This window comes from Clarias gariepinus, chromosome 1 (genome assembly GCF_024256425.1).
Source record: "Clarias gariepinus isolate MV-2021 ecotype Netherlands chromosome 1, CGAR_prim_01v2, whole genome shotgun sequence".
Taxonomy (NCBI): domain Eukaryota; kingdom Metazoa; phylum Chordata; class Actinopteri; order Siluriformes; family Clariidae; genus Clarias; species Clarias gariepinus.
Window position 1 is genome coordinate 45,207,501 of NC_071100.1, and position 20,142 is coordinate 45,227,642.

Genomic DNA, 20,142 nt, shown 5'->3' on the forward strand with positions numbered 1-20,142 from the left:
TACCGATATATTCACCATCTCTCCTCATGTCCAAACATGTCCAAACCACCTCAATCTGGCCTCTCTGACTCAGTCTGATTATCTTAGGCTATGTTTACACTGCAGGTCTTGATGCCCAATTCTGATTTGTTGCCTACAGTATATCAGATTTTTTTGACTGTCTGTTTACACGTTCTTTAAACTATGACTCATATTCGATACACGTGTTTACACTTGCCATGCCATCTGAAACATCACACATACTTAAAGGGAGGTTCTTGCGCTACACACTAGCCAAGATAGACGAAGGTGAAGTATGCTTGACGCTCTGCGATATACTGTATGCAAAGTTCGCGAAACGTGACCATGGTTTTAAAACGGAGGAGGAGAAAAAAATGTCATAATTGCAGCCTGCGCATATTCTTCATTTACCAAATACATGATTTAATGTTATTTAGCCTTAATAAGCATTAAAGTTATTTTCTTCCACCAGAAAATAACATTACGTCATACGTCATATGAAGGAGGCCTGAAACCGATCTCGAAATATCGGAATGCATGCGTTTTTTTCCTGTTTACACGGACATAGAACATATCGGAATTGGGTCACATTTACCTGACAGTGTAAACGTAGCCTAAGTCTCAATCCTATCCATCCTTATCACTTCCAAAGAGAACCTCAGCATCTTCAGCTCTGCTACCTCCAGCTCTGCCCCCTGTCTTTTTTTCAGTGCCACTGTCTCTAAGCCATAGAGCATCGCTGGTCTCACCACTGTCCTGTACACCTTTCCTTTCATTCTCACTGATACTCTTTTATCGCACAACAGACCTGACATTTTTCTCTACCCATTCCAACCTAAGTACTTAAAGTCCTTCACCTTCTCTACGTCTGCTTTCTGTAGCCTCACCGTTCTATTTGGGTCCCTCTCATTCACACATTCCGTCTTGCTGCAGCTAACCTTCATTCCTCTGCTTACCAGAGCATACCTCCACCTCTCCAAATTTCCCTTTACCTGTTCCCGGCTCTCGCCACAATGTCTTCTGCAACTACATAGTCCATGGAGACGTCTGTCTAACCTCATCTGTCACATCACATTTTCATCACCTCTGGTCCCTTCCCCAACATGTCCATTTAAGTCTACACCAATCACCACTCTCTTACCTTTGTGGATGCTCTGCATCATTGCGTCTAACTCACTCCAAAATTTCTCTTTCTCTTCCAGATCACATCCTTCCTGTGGGGCATAACCACTAACAACATTGAACATCACACCTTCAATTTCTAGCTTCAGACTCATCACCCTATCTAATACTCTTTCCACCTCTAGAACATTCCTAACAAACTCATTTTTTATAATAACTTCTACTCCATTTCTTTTCCTATCCACTCCATGGTAAAACAACTTGAATCCTGATTCTAAGCTTCTGGCCTTGCTACCTTTTTACCTGGTCTACTGGACACACAGTATATCCACCTTCCCTCTCTGCATCATATCAACCAACTCTCTTACCTTCCCTGTCATAGTCCCAACTTTAAAAGTCCCTACTATCACTCTTAAACTCTTGCATTTCTTTTTCTCTCCCTGCTTTCAAACACGCCTTCCTCTTCTCCTTTTTCGACCAACAGTAGCCCAATTTCCACCGGTACCCTGTAGGTCGACAGCACCGGTGGTGGTCGTTGTTAACCAGTCAGGAGTGGCTAGGTACGTTTTAAATGTACTAGGGCTAGTACTAGTATTTGTGTCAAAGTTTGTGCACCTTTTAGAAAGGCTGGCAGCAGGAAACCTACTGCCAGCTATGTCTCTTTAAGCACGAAGCACTGCACTAACGTTTCACTGGAGACCGCTGTCTCCCGGAACACCCGTGGTGACGGGAATTAAACACTGGTCTCCTGATGGTGCCGACAAGGAGAGAGACACCCCCACGGTCCTGAGGAATTTTTCCTCTCATACAGTATATAATGGTCCTTAGGTCTGTTCTCCTCGTGACGGATCGTGAAGCGCGGCAAGCTACACCCTGGTCACTACGAGGGCGGTGCTCGGCTCGCAACACTCTCCCTTTGAACCTCACGCTTCGGGGAGGCCAGAGCTGGTCGGGCCTGGGTGGCCGACAGTTCCGCCTGTTGAGCACGGCGGGGAAGAAACCTAACAAAGGCCTCCTCATGGAGTTTTGCGTCCTGAAACTTGTTCATGGCGGTCGTGACGGCGTCACCGAACAGCCCTTTCTCAAGCCTGAGGACAGCGTAGGTTCGTTCCTTAGTGGCCTTTCCCCTAAACACTCGACACAATAAGTGTGGAAGTCGCCATCCGCGAGATTCCTTTCACACGGATAGATGCATTTCCTGCTAGATTCAGCCATGGTAAGTAAATAAATGATTACTTCGCTGAGAAATCTGCTTGCAGACACGCACACACCACAAGACGAATCCCGAAGAGAAAAAGATCGGGGGATGTTACCAGGTTATGCCTATTTATAACCTTCAGGTGCACCTAATCGAGTGACATCACCTGACAGAGGTTATACATGCCAAAATTTTTGCCGTGTTTGACACACACATGCTTCACCACCGGTCACGAGGAACGTTTACCATAGCGCTTCCACACAGCATTGAGTGTAGCTTTTGAAAGGGAACTGAGACCTCATTATAATTTGCTTTAAAAACACCATCATGGCAGACACAGAGCCAACTCTCAAAAAAAAAAGAGAAATCAAGAGATTTTGACACCTTGTTACCTGACTATTTGCATACTCATTAATATTCATTGGTGTCAGCCAAAGATGGGCGTGTAACCAGGACTAGGAGTCTAAACCCAGAAACATGTCTCAAAGTGACAATTAAAATATTGAAATGTAGTCTCTGAAGAAAAAAAGGAAGTACTTACAGATGGACCGTAACTGTTTGTAGGTAGTCATAATATTTAATTTTTGTTGTCATGGATAGCATAGTGAGTTCACTAATAAAAGCCTGTAAAAACCTCCAATACAGTAATACAGTGGAGTAAATCAGCTGAAATGGCAAAATCTACTGTATGCCTTAAAGTGAAACAACTGTGTAGTATATTCTGCCAGTTACTACACTGTGCATGGTGGTGTTCAATATGGAAGTGTGAGGCAGGTTCACAAGTTCTGAAGTTACAGGTATCAATCTTTAACAAGAGTGTACAAGGCAATGTGTGCAAGGATATTCACAATGCTATAAATCTGCTTTCCACAGTCATAGCCCTAATTATACTGTATGCATTATTCTAAATATTATACATATTATTAGTTGCAGATGTATAAAATGAGCTGACCAGGGAGAAAAGAAAAAAGATCTTATATCTAAATAAAATTTTATTGAATTGAATTGAACACACCAACAGGACACTACAAGTAGCTTGTGGTCCCGTTTAGTCTGACTTATGTCCTGACTGTCCTCTAGCCCTCCTTAATAACATCCTTAAATACTTTCTGAACTCCTTTGTGTTTGTGTACCTTGATGACATCCCCTTTTTTCTCTTAGCCTGGAGGAACATTAATTCACATTCAGCAGGTTCTGCAAAAACGTTTGGAAAATAATCTATTCGTCAAGGCAGGAAAGAGTTTCAGACAACCTCCACGTTTCTAGAGATTGAGATAGAGCCAGCCAAGCTCCAGGCAGTCGCCACTCTGACCTTACAGCAGGAGTTCAAAGGTTCCTGGGCTTCACCAACTTCTACTGCCATTTATTAGGGGCTACAGCTCCATCACTGTCCCTTTAATGGCTCTGAACTCCTCCAAGACACTTTTTATGTCTTGTTTCATGGGGACAAGTAAGCCGACAGAGCTTTCACCAACCTCAAGAAACAATTTACGTCTGCCCTTATCCTTACCATCCCGGACTCGTCCCATTAATTCATTGTGGAAGCTGATGCCTCCAACACAGGATATCATGGTGTGACAACAAACTGCACCCCTGCTCCTTTTTTTTACACCCTCTGACCCCAGTGCAAATTATCTATGATAATTATATATAACTCTCTATATCGATGGTCTAGAGGTTCTAGCTATTAAAACTCTCCTGGCTCTGCAGGAGATGAGGCATTGGTTGGAAAGGTATGAGGTTCCATCTGGACCAACTTTAAGAATCTTGAATATCTATAAGTGAGCAAGAGACTTAATGGCTGCCAAGCCTGGTGGTTGCACATTTTTTTTCAGATTTAACTTCACCCTCTCCTATCAACCAGGTTCAAAAACCTCCAAGCCAGATGCTCTCTCCTGACTGTTTTTTTTCCACTCACAACTCCACTCCCTGTGAGACCATCCTCCTTTATAACTGCTTGCTTATGATGGATGAGCTAGATATTGAAATACTGAAAGGGGATTCCACAGACAGAAAGTGGATTTCCAGAGCTCATCAATTTTCTGTGAGAGCCTAAGTCGAATAGGACCTGGACCATATGAGCTTGTAGTTTTTAAATGAGATATACAGAAAATAGCTGGCAGTGGTCTGGAAGTCTTTTTGGAGTCTTTCTCTTCAGAAGTCTTGTCCTTCTCTTTTACAGTCTTTAAGCAGGTGACCTGATCTCCCCATCATTAAGCAGATGACTTGATCCTCCTGCTTGCTTCATCGAAGTAGAGGAGACACGTGAGTTTCATCTGCCCAACACTTTATTTGCTGCTGCAGAAGAAGAATAGGGTGGTCAGAGAGTCATGCTCATGGCCAGAGACATCCCACTGACAACGTTCTCTCATAAACTCTCTCCTTGATGCATTGGGCTATTTACCATGACCAAATCATCATCTCTTGTTCCATCAGGCTCTTGTTTCCTGCCACCATGTAGCAGGTCAACCCCACCTTTTACGTCTTCCAGTTATGTCATCCTGCCTCAAGCCCCTGACTCTGACCGAACTCTTTCTCAGCCATGACTTCTCCATGAAAAAGAGAAAAAAAAGTCTCCCACGCATGCCATTAGTCACCTGCAACTGGATTCCTCGTGCTAAGCCCAGCTGTCTAAAATCAAAGATGTTCTTGTTTAGCTTCTTAGATTAGTTATATAATTTAAGCCTCTCGTCTTACAACTGTTTGTTTGCTGGTCTGTTTAGGCAACTTTCTTTTTAAGAATGCAAAGCCAAGATCTGAGGTGGGTTCACCTTAAATATTTTTGGGTGGGGCTGTGACAACCTTGGTGATTCAATTTGACTTTTTAAGCCCTTCACAAATCTACATCTATATTTGTAGCATTTCTTTCTTTTTTTCCTGTTTTGATATATTTTTTTAAAGTTTGCACCACTTTACCAAGACATGACACATCTTTTTATGTGAAATCATACTTGCCACTAAACCTGATTCTGATCCTCACGGCACCCATATTACAGCATCACTATCAGATAAATGGACTGCTCATTCTCTTGGCTATGACAAAACAAATGGCATGAATAAATAACAAAAAAAAAACACACAAATGTAATTTTTATTAAAGGTCTTGTGGAATACAGGCCTCAACATAATCATAATGGTTTCAGTGAGTAGCTTCTTGTTTGGTCATGAAAATATGACTATTATTGGAATTTACAGACATATTATTAAAATCTAAGTTGTGATCACTTGAATACTTGGTGAAGTTGCATTAAAAAAAACTACATTCGAAAGCAGAGCTATGTTTAATAGTTAAAGTGAGAGTGTACAGGACAGTGGTGAGACCAGCGATGCTCTACGGCTTAGAGACAGTGGCACTGAAGAAAAGACAGGAGGCAGAGTTGGAGGTAGCAGAGCTGAAGATGTTGAGGTTCTCCTTGGGAGTGACAAGGAAGGATAGGATTAAGAATGAGTTCATCAGAGAGACAACCCATGTTAGATGTTTTGGAGATAAAGTCAGAGAGGCCAGATTGAGGTGGTTTGGACATGTTCCTGAAAGGGAACAGCCGAAAGACAAAAAAGAAGAAGTTTAATAGTTAAAGTAAGAGCATTTTCATATTCAGTTTAATTTAATTAACTTTTTGTATTTCTAAACTGTAGCATTTTAAACAACGGTTACAACTGTTGTTGTAAAGCGGCTTTACAAAATTATGGAAATGAGTGTGAATTGTGTGAGAAAATATGTATGAATAAGAATGATTAGCTTGTCCCTGATGAGCAAGCCAAGGGCAAGAGAACAGCTGTCTGCTTCAGCCGATTGTCAAGCAGACCACACGGGCCTGGCTGTGATCAGATCACCAATCAGAAACCGGGCACGGACGAATCAGACTGGTATGGAGGGCAGAGGGGATCTAAAATTACTCACATTTTATAGAAAATAAAGCACTTTCATAGCCAGCAAAATCTTTTATAATTTCACATAGTAAAAAATTAAATTGCCTTTAATATGTTTCCATTGCGTTTAAACATGTAGCACATTTTATATTTGTAAGAGACTCAAAGGCTAATTAAAATAAAATAAAAATAAAAAGGCCCTCCCTTTTATTATTATTTTTATTACCTTTGCTATTTTCCTTTATTTTCAGTAGTCTTCATCACTAATGTCACTTTATGTTTAACTGCACTGTTAAATGCATGTACATAGTTTTAATCTGTTAATTTCTGTTGTTATTTTGTGATTTTATTCTGAGCTTTGAATGGGATGGGACTGACTACCCATGGTCCCAATGATGGGAAGGCCCTTTTAAGTCTGGAAGGAAAAGTGAGAAATATGAATGAAAAAGGAAGGGGTCCAATAAAAATCCTTATTTTCTTAAATTCTGTGCTTCACCCCTGCTGCCCTACATGGAGTAGCTGGAGAGCATGTAGGTGAAACTCCCCCATCCTTCCCCCTGCCGGACTGAAGCTATCAAAATGCACCAGAGAGGTGAAGATCTCCACTTTTTCTATAACTTTTTCCCGGGAACAGCGTCCTGCTCCAGCTTTATTGTGTGAGCCACAGTAGCACTCGCTCTGCACTTGGATCCTTCACCCTCACGTCCCCCCGTGACACACGCGAGTGCTTAGCTAATGCAAGTTCAAGAAAAAACCCAAAGTAAAGATTTTATGTAACCCCCAGGTAAAGATTAGTGGTGCTTCAGTACTTTGTAAGTTAAGGGATATGAAAATTCCTCTGTTAGTTTGTAAAACCCTTAAAAATATTAAACCCTTTTGAATATGAGACAGACAGACTTATTCATATCTTTTATTTTTAAATTTATGAAAAATTCAATCAGTTCAATTCACTCAGCAGAGATCATAAGCATTTAAGGGAACATGCACTGAAACAGGTTGCTGAGAACAGAGCTAGTTCTTACCAGTTAAAAGTAGTGTTTTTTTTTACACAACCATTGAGAATTTTTAATTAAATATATTACAAACTTTTCATTAGGACCCTAAAGATCATATTAACATTTAATAAAAAAAATTTCTGGATGACCACTTTAAGAGACATATTACTTGATCCAACTATATCAATAGGCTACAGTATCATGGGAGGCAACTTACTTTTTTGAGTAAATCAAAAGTTGGGCTAAGTCAACCCTAGAGAAATATAATGAATTAAGCCCACAACCAATATTACTTAAGCTGCCTTAAATATTTAAATTAGAGACTTAAGTTGAGTTAACTTAAGACTTTAAGGTACATGAGTACATTATTATATGTTATAATATTAAATAATATAATAAATATATTATTGTCATGTGAAATATTTTGGTTGGCCAGCAAATTTCTCTAAAATTTGAGAAAACTTTTGCAACTTGTTATTACATTTTTTTCATGTTTGTTTGTTTTTTCAATGTGTGTACACCCAAAACCAGTAGCGCTATTTTCAGGATCTCACTCCAAGCTACTCTATTCTGAAAGATTAAGAGCCCTGCTAAATAAACACATAGAATAAGTGCATTATTGTGGCAGGGCATTCTATAGAGAAATAAAGCTAGTTTTACCAGTTTTCTCTTATTCTGCACAATCAAAAGTTTCATGTCGACTTAAGTTCCCCTTACAGAATGAAGATATTTGCCTTACAAAGGGCACGCACATTTAAATCCTTTCCAACTAAGTAAAGTGAACCGGCAAAACAAGATATCTTTCAGCCAAATAATTGTCTGTTGCCGAAATCATTCCAGCATTCCACTGAGTCCAATCATTCACACCTGCATGCCTGAGAAAAGATCGAACTTGTTTAAATTACTTCCAACTAAATAAAATAACCCGGGAAAATAATATGTTTGTTAGTTTAGAAGGTGCAACATTTCCAACTTTAAGTTTACATTACTCCTTTAGCATGTCATCTTCTATAGCTTGTCAAGTTAGACTCAATACAATAATCTTATTTAACTTTTAATCATTTTTACTTTATTCCCTTTATTATGTTCTCCATGTCAAACAAGTAGTGACTTGTATCCTCTAAAACCAGTTGCTAAGCCAATGAAGAAATTAGTTTCTTAATTATTGGAGTCTTTGTCAGCTCTTGAGGAAGAACCACGGCAGAAAGTAAAGTTACAACATACGTTTATCAGGTTTCATGATAGATTTTTATCAATGAAATGGGCGCCATCGAGATCCCTCTTGTTGAATAAAGACCCAAAAGAATAAAAAGAAACACTGTCACATGGGTGCCATTTATAATTTCCTTTCCTTATTATGGCTGTCTACTTTTACTTAAAAATAGTTTATATCTAAAACTTTAAGGCAAATAGTTTCATCTAAAACTTTAAGGGTTTTCATTTTGGTTTCACTGGTGGGAGACTGTATACAGTCCAATAACAGTGTGGTTAAGAAAAACAGCTAAAAGTACAAGGGGAACCCAAGTTAAAGTGGGATTGTGCAGATTAACAGAACACAGATATAAGAGTAAAAATCGTCTATTTCTCTATATAATTTGCTACACTAATGCACTTATCCCAGCGTTTCTCTAGTGCTTGGATATCATTAAGGTAGAAAGTTTTCTCAGTACGCCTTAGCCATGATCAGACTGCATGATCGGACCCTCAGTGATTATCCAAAGGGCCATTAAGCAATGCTTTTCCAAATGTATATTAATGTTATTTATCATTTTATTATCATCATCATTACAGTTCATCATCATAGATGGTAGATAGGAGCTGCAAGAGATTAAAAAATATATATTTTTAACCTCATTTAGTGCTTAAAATATTTGTTTCTTTATATGAATTGAATAAAGAAATTGTCAATTGTTTAAAGTGACTGATAATATTTTATTATAGTTACTTCAGTCCTTGGACTTGTTTTATTTCACTCCCATTCAAAAAAGAATGCTGTTTTTGTTTTCTCCTGCCTCAGGTTATTACGAAGTATGAAAGTAAAAGGAGTGGAGCGGAGGCGCATTCACGCCTTTTTAATCCAAATGATGTATTTAAAATTGGGTACAGTAGAGTTAAAACCTTTCCTAAGAGTCATCCTCATTGTGTGGTGTTGCTGGCTGTATAAAGGGCTTCGTACAAACAGGAATAAAACTCTATTAAAGAGAACTGCACACCATTATAAGATGTGTTTACCTTGGAGCAAGTAAGTTTGGACTCTATTTCTTTCTCTCTTTCTCTCTCTCTCTCTCTAACACTTTAATTTTGTTTGATTAATATGTGGCATTCTAAATGAATTAAGTGGAGTATATTTTACTAAAGCATAATAACCATTGGTCTAATTGGAGGCAATAATTGTTAGCAGTATTAAACAGGTAAACTTATACTGGGTTGTAAATCCATCCAAATTTCTCTGCATGAGAATTTGAGCTTAATATTGAATTTAAGACAGAGGCCTTTAGGAAAAAGCCTCAAATAAATGTAACACCTAGACATCTATTAATAATTACAACAAAAGGGAGATTTTTTTTTTTTTTTAGCAAATGTATTACATTAACATTTTCTACTGTCCACATTCACAGAGAACTTCCAAATTACCATAGCACTTCTTTCCTTTTTTTTCTGAACATTCTATTAGATATAGTAGACAAGATATAGTAACAAAACAGCAACTAAAAAAAAAGCATTTGGTTTGGTTGGTAAATAAACTAACAATGTTTGATATATCTGTTTTTTAATATAAAACTGTTCAAAACCTTTCGTTATCACAGGTCTTATATTAGGTATCATGGCACTACGTGGGAAAATGCTCAGAGAATCCTAGAACATGGATTCATTCCATCTCAAGATGGCCCGCTAGGGTGTGGGGTCTACTTAAGCCATGATTTTAAAAAAGCTTCTCAATATCCAATAAAGTGTGAATCTAGGATGCGAGCTGTCCTCAAGGTGAAAGTACGAGTGGGAAAGGTGAAGATAATCGTTAATCCATGGGATCCCCAACAGAAGACGTGGTTTCAGCATGGATATAACACAGCTTTTGGTATTGAGGAGGACTGCGTGTTTAATCCAGGGCGAATTAAAGTTCTTGATCTTATTGAAACTTATAGATATTAATTCAGAACCATATGAAACCTACAGCTGAAGTGTGATTGGACTTTGATAACTCTTGGCTTATTGATGAATAGGTGAAAAAATATACTGCATGTGAGACATGGCTGTGGGAATGTTCTTGTATGCATTCAGTGTGTTATTTGTTTGTATGGTAACTTAATAAAGCTTGGAAGCTTACTGTTCAGAAAATAAAAGTGACTGTCCATGTGTGTATGTGTTTGAAAATCTACAGTAATATACCTAGCAAGTGCATATTTAAAATAGTTTAGACTTTCTGGAATATTATTTGAACCTGATCCATCCAGTTTTAAATGTACATTTCTTTGCTTTGTACTGAATGAAATTGATCACGCTTTCCTCACACGTAAGGATGTGTGTGTATATTTTCAGACAGTGCTGTCTGTGCTTCTGCAAGAGCCACAATCAGACAATGAAGTGTTATCATGAAGCTGAAGTGGTCCAGAAAAAAACCCTTACTTTTCAGACCTAACACAGTGGGGAGCTTAGATGTGTTCAAACACACAAAGACAAATCATATGCCAACAAGGTGAGTATATGACATATACAAGGTGTATTCAGGTAAAACCGGGACTTTTGATTAACAGAATACCAGAATGAATGTGAGATTGGGCACTTGTGGAATAACCTAATATGTACCTTAGTTGGCATTTAATGTTACAAGAAGGTCTTATAGCTGATAAACATCTGCAAAGAGATATTTAAAGTCTCTCTGTTTAAGTCATTTCAATTTTATCAGACATTTCATTTCACTTAAATGAGCAACAAGAGAGGCTCAAGTGCCTTGGAGTTCCCTTATGGATGGAGTGAGGATTGTTGTTTGCCTTCAGCGTACAGGTAAAAACATGCATTTCCTTGATCACTGTCTCAAATTATTAATGTTATCGTGACCTTATTTTAAAATACCTAAAGCTTAGGTGTTGCTATTATAAACAATGTTGTTTTTAATGTTGCCAGTAATCTACAGTTGCATGTTTGGAGTGTGAATGACATTTGGACATCTCTGATAAACTGCATCACTTGTGTGTCCATTACAACTCAAGAAGATCTGTCAAAGTTCTGTACAGATAGTTGAAATAATAAACATCAGTTGAGGAATGGAAGGGGTCAGTTACAACAGTTAGGCATGATGCAGTCCCCAGTAAGGCCCAGTAAGTGATAAAGCCAAAGGGGAGCTTTGGGAGGAAATGAATGTCACAGTTACATCGGGATTCCTCCAGGAAATCTGTGACAGGAAATGAGAGCAATAACACTTACAGTATAAAGCAGCAACTTCCAGAACGAAAAATGCTGCATGTAGCTGCATGTCTAAACACTTTCTTACAGCTAATAGCGCTAGCCATGCTCATTCTGCTGTCATTGTTAATGCCATTATCAATGCTAATGACAGAATGCATGCCCAGGGAGAGTTGCACAACAGGAGGTGCTTTCATCATCACAGAGCACTGGAGTTCACAAAAATACACTGCCTAGCCCCAAAAAATCTATTTGGATTTAAAGGGAACCATTTGTGTTAAAGGGAAAGATGAGGAGGAACAAATCTTGTCCTATTTGGATTTTTTTTTTTTAATCATATTTTCATATGACCTGAAGAGAAAGCTGTCAGAGAATGTGAGGTGCATTTTCCACATTGGACTGGTTTGGTGTTCAGTGCTTAGGAAATCCTAGCGATTGGCAGTTTGTCTAAAAAGTTTACGAGCAACTCTTGGCATTAAGAGGGCTTGTTTAAAATGTTTAGATGTAGTTACTTTTAGATATAGACCTAAAACATTATAACTGTTGTTAGGTATTTAGAGCTAAACTCTAATGGTTTAAAGTAGTTTATAGACTTTGTAGGTGGCTCATGGATCTTCATAATTAATAGCAGATTAATGTTGCTATTAATGTTGTTTGCTGTTGGCATAGAGAGCATTGTGCGGTCATAACAGAGTTCTCATAAAAACCTCTAATATAATGTGTGGAGTACATCTGCTAAAATGGCTAAATCCAAACCTATTATTAAACTACTAAGTAGTATACTTTAATAGATAGCAAATTGTGATTTTCAATATGGGGGAGTGTGAGGCAGGTTCCCAGGTTCTGTAGTCACACTTATCAGTTTTTAACTACCCAAGAATGTAATGAACAAGGGAACATATAGGGTCCTGGAAACCTACAGTATGTACATTCCCCACTGTGCCAAAGAATATGACATTCACCAGGGTCAGATTAAACAGCCAAACAACTTTTATATTCTAATAATCATTTCTTATTTGTCTTCAACCATTTTTGTTTAAACTACTAACTTTTTATATAAGAGGATACAGAACAACATACTTATCACAAAAATACATTTTAAAGGTTTCACTAATGCAGACATACTGTACATTCAGACAAAAAAACAATTTGCCATCTATTAAAGTATACTACTTAGTAGTTTAATAACAGGTTTGGATTTAACCATTTTAGCAGATGTACTACAAACATTATATTAGAGGTTTTTATGGGAACTCTGTTATGACCGCACGGTGCTAAAAAGTGTCTCACCTAGGTGAAAAAGTGAATATAACATTATTTAGCACAATACTAAATGCTTCTTACTTACCATTCCATGCTTCATTTTTGAAATATGCATACACATTTATATTTTTTATCAGATAAAAAGAAACATTTGCGAAATACAATTGTATGCCCTTTTTATGTTTTAGTGTTTGTATCTTTTCAAATTCAAATCTTTCAATAATCTTAATTGTCATTTAGGTGAAACTTGGCCAATTTTGATTTCACATGAAAAGACATGAACTTAAAATTTTTTTAAATATTCTAATATGCAAAATTGATAAGATATTGCAACATGAATTTAATGGTTACGTACACTACAGATTTTTTTGCTTTTTAAGTTTTTAACAAAAAGCTATTTTTATAGGCCGTATGCTTTTAGAAGTAATAATAATGAATAACGCTAAAAAATGGCTGTTTTGGGGGAACATATAAAATCATCTCTCTCTAAAACAGCTGAAGTTCATGTGAGCAACTTAAAATTGGTGGGGAAACATTGTTGCATAAACTTCAGAAGTAGCTTTTTTGGCACACACATTTTCTGTATTACTGTATATGCATAACATACAATCAGCACCAATACTGTGTTTTGACTAAATATAAAATAGAAATACGTTAGCATCATATTTAGATACACATTTTTCTAGTTAAAGTTGCATTGTGTTTTTTTTTTTTATCAAAATATTTTTCTGTTTTTTGTATCTTCAAGAAGTCACCAAGTCAGATTACTAATGATTTACTTCACAGTTCCTTGTATTAAAGCATTTCTCACTAGCCTCTTCTGAACGTGGGCTGTACTCATAACTTGATAAAATTTTATTAATATTATTAGTAAATCTTAAAAAATATATATCAGAATTAAAGCTCCTGTTTAACTTCTCAATACCCCCAGGAATCATGCCACGTACATTTGTAACTGTGCCTGGATTGCCTCCTAGTGGCACACTGTGGTTGGCACCCAACAGGACATTTTGTGTTTGTTGGGATCTCGAGTTGGTACACTTTTATTTTGTATATTGCGTTTCATGCTTATGCTCACAGATACTCTTGTTTAGCTCTTTCATTAGTTATATGAGTTAAGCCCCAGATTTTCATGGTGTACTGTATTTATCTTGCAATCGATCTCCCAGTCGTTTAGGTGACCATCATGACAGAATGCAAGACCGACATCTTTGTGTAGCAGATGGGTCGCCCTTAAATATTTTTTTGGGGTGTATCAACAAATGTGTTAAACATTTTCTACTGTCTAAATAACATTAAATACACAGTGAACTATTAAATGACCAAAGCACTATTTTTCTTGTTCGTGAAGATTCTATTACTGTACAATTGAAAACCAACTCACACAGATTACTGTATACTGCTGTTACAGATGACTACACGCATAAAGATATAGTTACAAACTGCTGTTTGTGTTGATGTAGTTTACATACATCAACCCCAAGCTAAAACACAAAAAACAGCTGAATTACAAATAAATAATGTTTGGTTGACAAAAGAAGCATTTTTCTAGACACAAGCTTTTCATTATGCATCATGGCACTACATGGGATAATACTCAGAAGATCCAAGCTGGAGGCTTTATTCCATCTCTGGATAGCATGCGAGGTCCTACGTAGGATCAACTTAAGCTATGATTTTAAAAAGCTTCTCAATCCATACATAGTGGATCTCAGAAAGGTGCCATACTCAAGGTTAATGTAAAAAAAGTCCTGTGGATTACTGAAAACTACCACCATTAATTCAGGGCCATTAAAAAAACTGAAACTGAAGTGTGATTGGAGTTTTTTAGACTTTTAGCTTATTGATGAAAAGTGCACAGAATAACAGAACACAGTTATGAGAGTAAAAACTATCTTTATTTCTCTATATAATCCCGTTACCCTAATGCACGTATCCCAATATTTCACTAGCGCTTGGATACTATCAAGGTGTAATATTTTTTTATGATCAGACTGGCTGCATCATATCTAAAAAGCTTTCCTCCCAGGAACTCCTTTATTGGCCCAAACCTGTGGAAAAAAAGCATGAAGTGAGGTCAGGACTGTAAAAACATCCCAGCCGATTTCCTGTAATATGCTAGTGGTGTGTGTAAATGACTGTGTATATAGCTCCCACATACAGGTTTGTCTCTTTTGCAAGTTGGTGACAAATTATCCATTGATTTTTAAGAATCATGCAATCTATTTCTTGAATATACTTTTGCATTCAAATGTTACTACATCTAGGGTCGTCATTCACAGACATGCGGCTGTCTTTAAAACTTTTGCATTCAAATGTTTAATGGCAGCTAAGTCTCTTACACTATCACTGTACTGTGCTTGAAGTCTGCGGAAAGGTGAATCAATTTTATGTTTTAATTCACCAGAGATTTCATTACAAGTCTTCATCGGATTTTCATCTCAAATCTTGATTTGACCTTGTACACTCTCAGAAAAAAAGGTACAGAGTGCTACAAATAATGTTCTTTAAAGAACAGCTTTGTACACTTTGGATAAACGTACCCTTAATAGCATGAAAAAGGCCCCTGATGATACAGTTTTTTACCGTTTAAGGTAAAGCCTAATTGAAGGTACATCATGGTCCTAACATAAAAGATACAGAATGTTCTGGACAGTGGGGGGAGTTCAGCTTTCCCTCAGAACAACACAGGGTCTGGATTTGAGGTGGATCTCTTGTACAATACGTATCTGTCTGCACCTGTGACTATGTACAACCAGCACATGGACTGACCTCGGGTGCCAGGATTGAATTCCACAGATGAATACAGTGTAATCAAATTTTAATAATTTATATGTTTATAAGTAACTAAAAAATGCACAAATGTTGGAATTTCTTTAGGGCCTCAAAACACCTAAGATCCCCAAGGGATTTATTAAACTACCCTATTTAGCTTTGCATCCAATGATGTAAGCCACACATTTTTATTTATTTAAAGCAATTAATTACCATAATATTAAGTATATTGTGCATGTAGCGTTTACCAACCACTGTCCACAATAACTTTTACCGCAACAGCTGTGATTTGCCGAAGTTTCTGCAGTCATTTAAGAGATACTAAAGTACCAAAGACTCCGCTGTACGGACATCTACTGTAGAGGAAGTTCCTTCCACCACCTACAGTAAGTGCCAGAACAGAAAAGAGTCTGGATGAATGTTTTCCTCGACCCTCGAGCTTAGAGGTAAGTGGATGCCAGGCCATTTTCAGCTTTGAAGCCAGTGCAGGGAGTGGAGAAGTGGGGTGGTGTGGGAGAACTTGGGAAGGTTGAAAACAAGACCTGCAGCTGCATTCTGGATCAGCTGCAGGGGGCAAATGGTGGACAGAAGCAGACCTGCCAGGAGTGAGTTACAGTAGTCCAGTCTTGAAATGAACAAGGACTGAACAAGCACCTAAATAGTCTGGAAGAACAGATATGGGTGAATTCTTCTGATCGGGAGATCATAAGGTATTGACCAACAGTAGTTTAGTTTGACTTAGATTGAGCCTTAGCTGATGAGCTGCCATCCAGGATGAGATGTCTGCCAGATATGCTGAGATCCAGGTGGAAACCTAAGTGTCTAAAGGAGCAAAGGAAAGAATAAATCGCATGTCATCTACATAACAATCGTATGAAAAGCCATGTGAAGATATGACCTTACCAAGAGACTGGGTACTGTATAAAGGGAGAACAGAAGAGGAACAAGTACTTAACCCTGTGATACACCAATAGAAAGTCCGCATGGGGCAGATGTGGATCCCCTCCATATCACCTCATATGATCATGGTCAGTATGGATTTTAGATGAGCTGGCAAACACATTCATGCTCCCATTCACATTGATGGAGCTACTGTTGAGTGTGTCTGAGGAGATCTCAGAGGACCTCTCCTGGTTAACACTCCCCAAAACAACATGAGGACACAGGAAATCCAAATATGATCATGGCAAGTGGAATCACAAAATACTGTTTTAAAAACAGGCCAGACAATCATTGATATTCAGCTACCCTTTATTGAAGACATTTAAAAAAAAACCTTTTTTCATAAACCAGATTTATTATGTACATACTGCATTATACAAACATCTGTATATATACATATGTATGTTCTTATTCTGATATACTGCATATCACCATATGTATCCTATTGCCCTATATACTATTTTTACCCCACTACTGTATATATGAACCCATAAACTTATTTTACTGCATTTTTTATTTACTGTATATAGGACACTGATGCACTTTTGGTTAGATGCAATTAATTGGCTTGTACTTTTCCCAATGACAATAAACTTGAATCTAATCTAGTCTTTATTTGGATTTAAAAAGACTTTGCCTGTTATAGTATCTGTTTACAACAGCCAGGAAACAACATTTTATTAGATATAAGTCAGACTAAACTTACTACTAGTCAGGTAAAGTGCTCGCCCTATCATCCAGAGATCGCTGGTTCGATCCCCGAGTGATGATGTTACCTCTCACAGCCGGAGGTCTAGAGAGAGCTGATTGGCCGAGCTCTCTCAGAGGGGAGGGATAAGAGGTACTTTGTGCTCCCACATTAATCACGGCTCTACAGCCAATCAGGGGCGTCTGTGAGCTCGTGCACGCGGAAGGAGCGGCTAGCGCTTTCCTCCGAGTGTGTTACTCCGCCCCTAACGGTGCGTGAGCGAGCAGTTAGAAAAGATGTGGTCGGCTGGCGTCACGCGGTTCGAAGGAAACACGTGATAGTCTTCGGCCCTCTCGGCTGAATGGTAGTAGTAGCCTTAATGTGGGACCCCCTTAGTGACGGGGAGGAATTGGCCACGACTAAAGTAAAAGTGGTGTAAGGCCAGGGGTAGCTCAGTGGTTAAGGCATTGGATTATGGTTCAGAAGATCCCAGGTTCAAACCCCACTGTTGGGCCTTAACCCTCAACTGCTCAGATGTGTAATGAGATAAAAAAAAAAAAAAAAAGGAAGTCGCTCTGGATAAGAGCGTCTGCCAAAATGCCCAAATGTAAGGGAGGGGCATGCATGTCTGTTACAACCTTTCCTAAGAGTAGTGGAGTGTTGCTGGCTGTACTGTATAAAGGACTACACACAGACAGGAACAAAACTATATTAAATAAAACATTGTAAGAAGGGTTTACCTTAAAACAAGTAAGTTTGGATTCTGTGATGCTTATATTCTCTCTTTCTCTCTTCTACACACACACTTAATTTTGTTTTATTCAAATATAAATGAACTCAAGGGCAGAACATTTTACTAAAGCACAAAAGCCCCTAAAACCCAGAGCATGTTTGGTGACTCCCCAGAAGAAGATGGTGACTCCGACAACAAATGGGAGCATTTTAAAGAATGAATAGATCCAGCAGAGGACATTCAAGCAAGCTGTTATGACAATGGTTAAGTCTTATATAACTCTTATTCTGATAATAACTATAATTGGTATATATGTTTCTTCATTTCGGCTAACTTTTGCCAGCTTATGTGAAAAATTGTCTTTCAATGCCAGCATGGAGCATGTACTGTACTGTAGATAGCACTGCTAACATGGTAGCTTAGCCCAAACATATTATTTCCCGGTGGCTAAGCTAATGCCTTATGGAGTTTACAGATGTTTTTAAATGTTCTAATGTATTTCACCTTGTTTTGGATAGCTTTCGATTATGTTAGCTAATATGTATTTGGCTCAGTTTTGGTTAGCTTATGACACTGCTATCGGTAATGTTATTTAGCACAAACAAGGTAGCTCTAGTTGGCTAAAATGAAGCTACAGTAAGATGTTTATGAACATTTCTGTGGTATAAATTTTCATAATGTCTTTTGTTTAGCTTGTATTTACAAATACCTGTTTAGGTGTAAATGTTTAGAATGTGTTAAATATGTATGCAAAACATATCTGGTTGATAGCGTTTGCTAATGTCTCCGGTGTAAATGTTGATGGGCACAAAAATGTGTACACACTTTCACAATTATCTATGCCCTTTTTTAAAACTTAAATTAAATTATGCCAGCAGTGTGTAGTATTAACTTTCCCTTAAAAATGTCAGTTGTATCACCATCATTGATGCTGTCATGTGACCTACAGAAGAGTGGTGTACTGTATATTTTTCATGGTGAAAGTTTTTTTTTTTTTTTGGCCTCTCTGTATATATTGCGTGTTCATACCCATTAATTGCACATCCGTTTACTCTGCATAATATAGGCTACTAATCAATTTGTTTTTAGGAATGTGTCTGAATCACCCTTGCCTTCCCCAGAACCTTACATTGGGATACATATAAAGCATAGATCAGTTTTGAGTGCAATCGAGAATCATACTGAGTGAGTGCATGAATGTGTATATGTCTATATGATGTACATTATTTTATTGTGTTATGAGCAAGCTCATGTTTTTTTTTTTTTTTTTAGCTTTTTTTTACATAGTTGTGACAGTAAAAATGATCAGCCACCTCTTCCCCCCCCCCAAAAAAAAAACACAGGCAAACAAGATGCAAACAATGTCATGGAAAACACAGACTGATGACGACACGGTTCCACAAACTCTGCAATTCCTGCCCTGAAACCTGGACCACAACTTTTTTTCAAAAGAGCGCTGTGTCAACTCTATGCCACAAGACTAATGTCTGTTCAGGGTTAGACCTCTTATGGATGCTATCCATCATGCTTGCAAAGCTATCCATCATCCTAGAGGAAATTTAGCTGTGGATGGAACACACAGGAATTACCCAGAACATAAAAGCCAAGCCAACTACGCTGGGTTTCAAGTTGTTTGTTCTTGCTGATTCTTCAAATGGGTACACTGTGGACTTTTCCGTGTCACAGGAAAGAACAACTTTCTCACAGTCCATGGCTTATCATATGATGCTGTGATGTATCTTTTGCTCTGTAAAGTTTTAGGCTTGGGGCACTATGTGTAGAAATTGTCCATGTACACAAGTCCAAAGCTCCTAAAAGAGTTGCTTAAAGTTTGGTGCATGTAGGACTTGCAGAGACAACAGGAAGGAATGCAGATAATTCACTTACTAAAATTCAGAATTTCTAGAATCTACTTTTCTACACTTCTTGGACATTGCTGCCACCAATGCTTTAATTGTGTGATTAAAAGTATGGTAACCTGTCCCAAAACGAGTTTATGGAACAACTTTGTGAGCCTTGTGGTGTCTTACAGTATATAGCACCAAAATGGACACGTAGTAACCATCTACCAGTTCCAGGTGCTAAGTTGACCATGCCAGAGATGCATGGCAAGTGGAAAAAACACCTTGGAAATGGCAGGCATGCAACGTTCCCC

At 38.0% G+C, this 20,142-nt stretch overlaps 1 protein-coding gene across 1 annotated transcript in view; it reads left to right on the plus strand.

The window, feature by feature from the left end:
• Positions 1-20,142, plus strand: part of gig2q (grass carp reovirus (GCRV)-induced gene 2q) — a 37,273-nt gene that overhangs the window by 2,187 nt on the left and 14,944 nt on the right. The window contains 2 exon segments of the mRNA XM_053495548.1: positions 8,451-8,505; positions 10,005-10,261. Of these exon segments, the coding sequence (XP_053351523.1) occupies positions 8,451-8,505; positions 10,005-10,261 (312 nt within the window).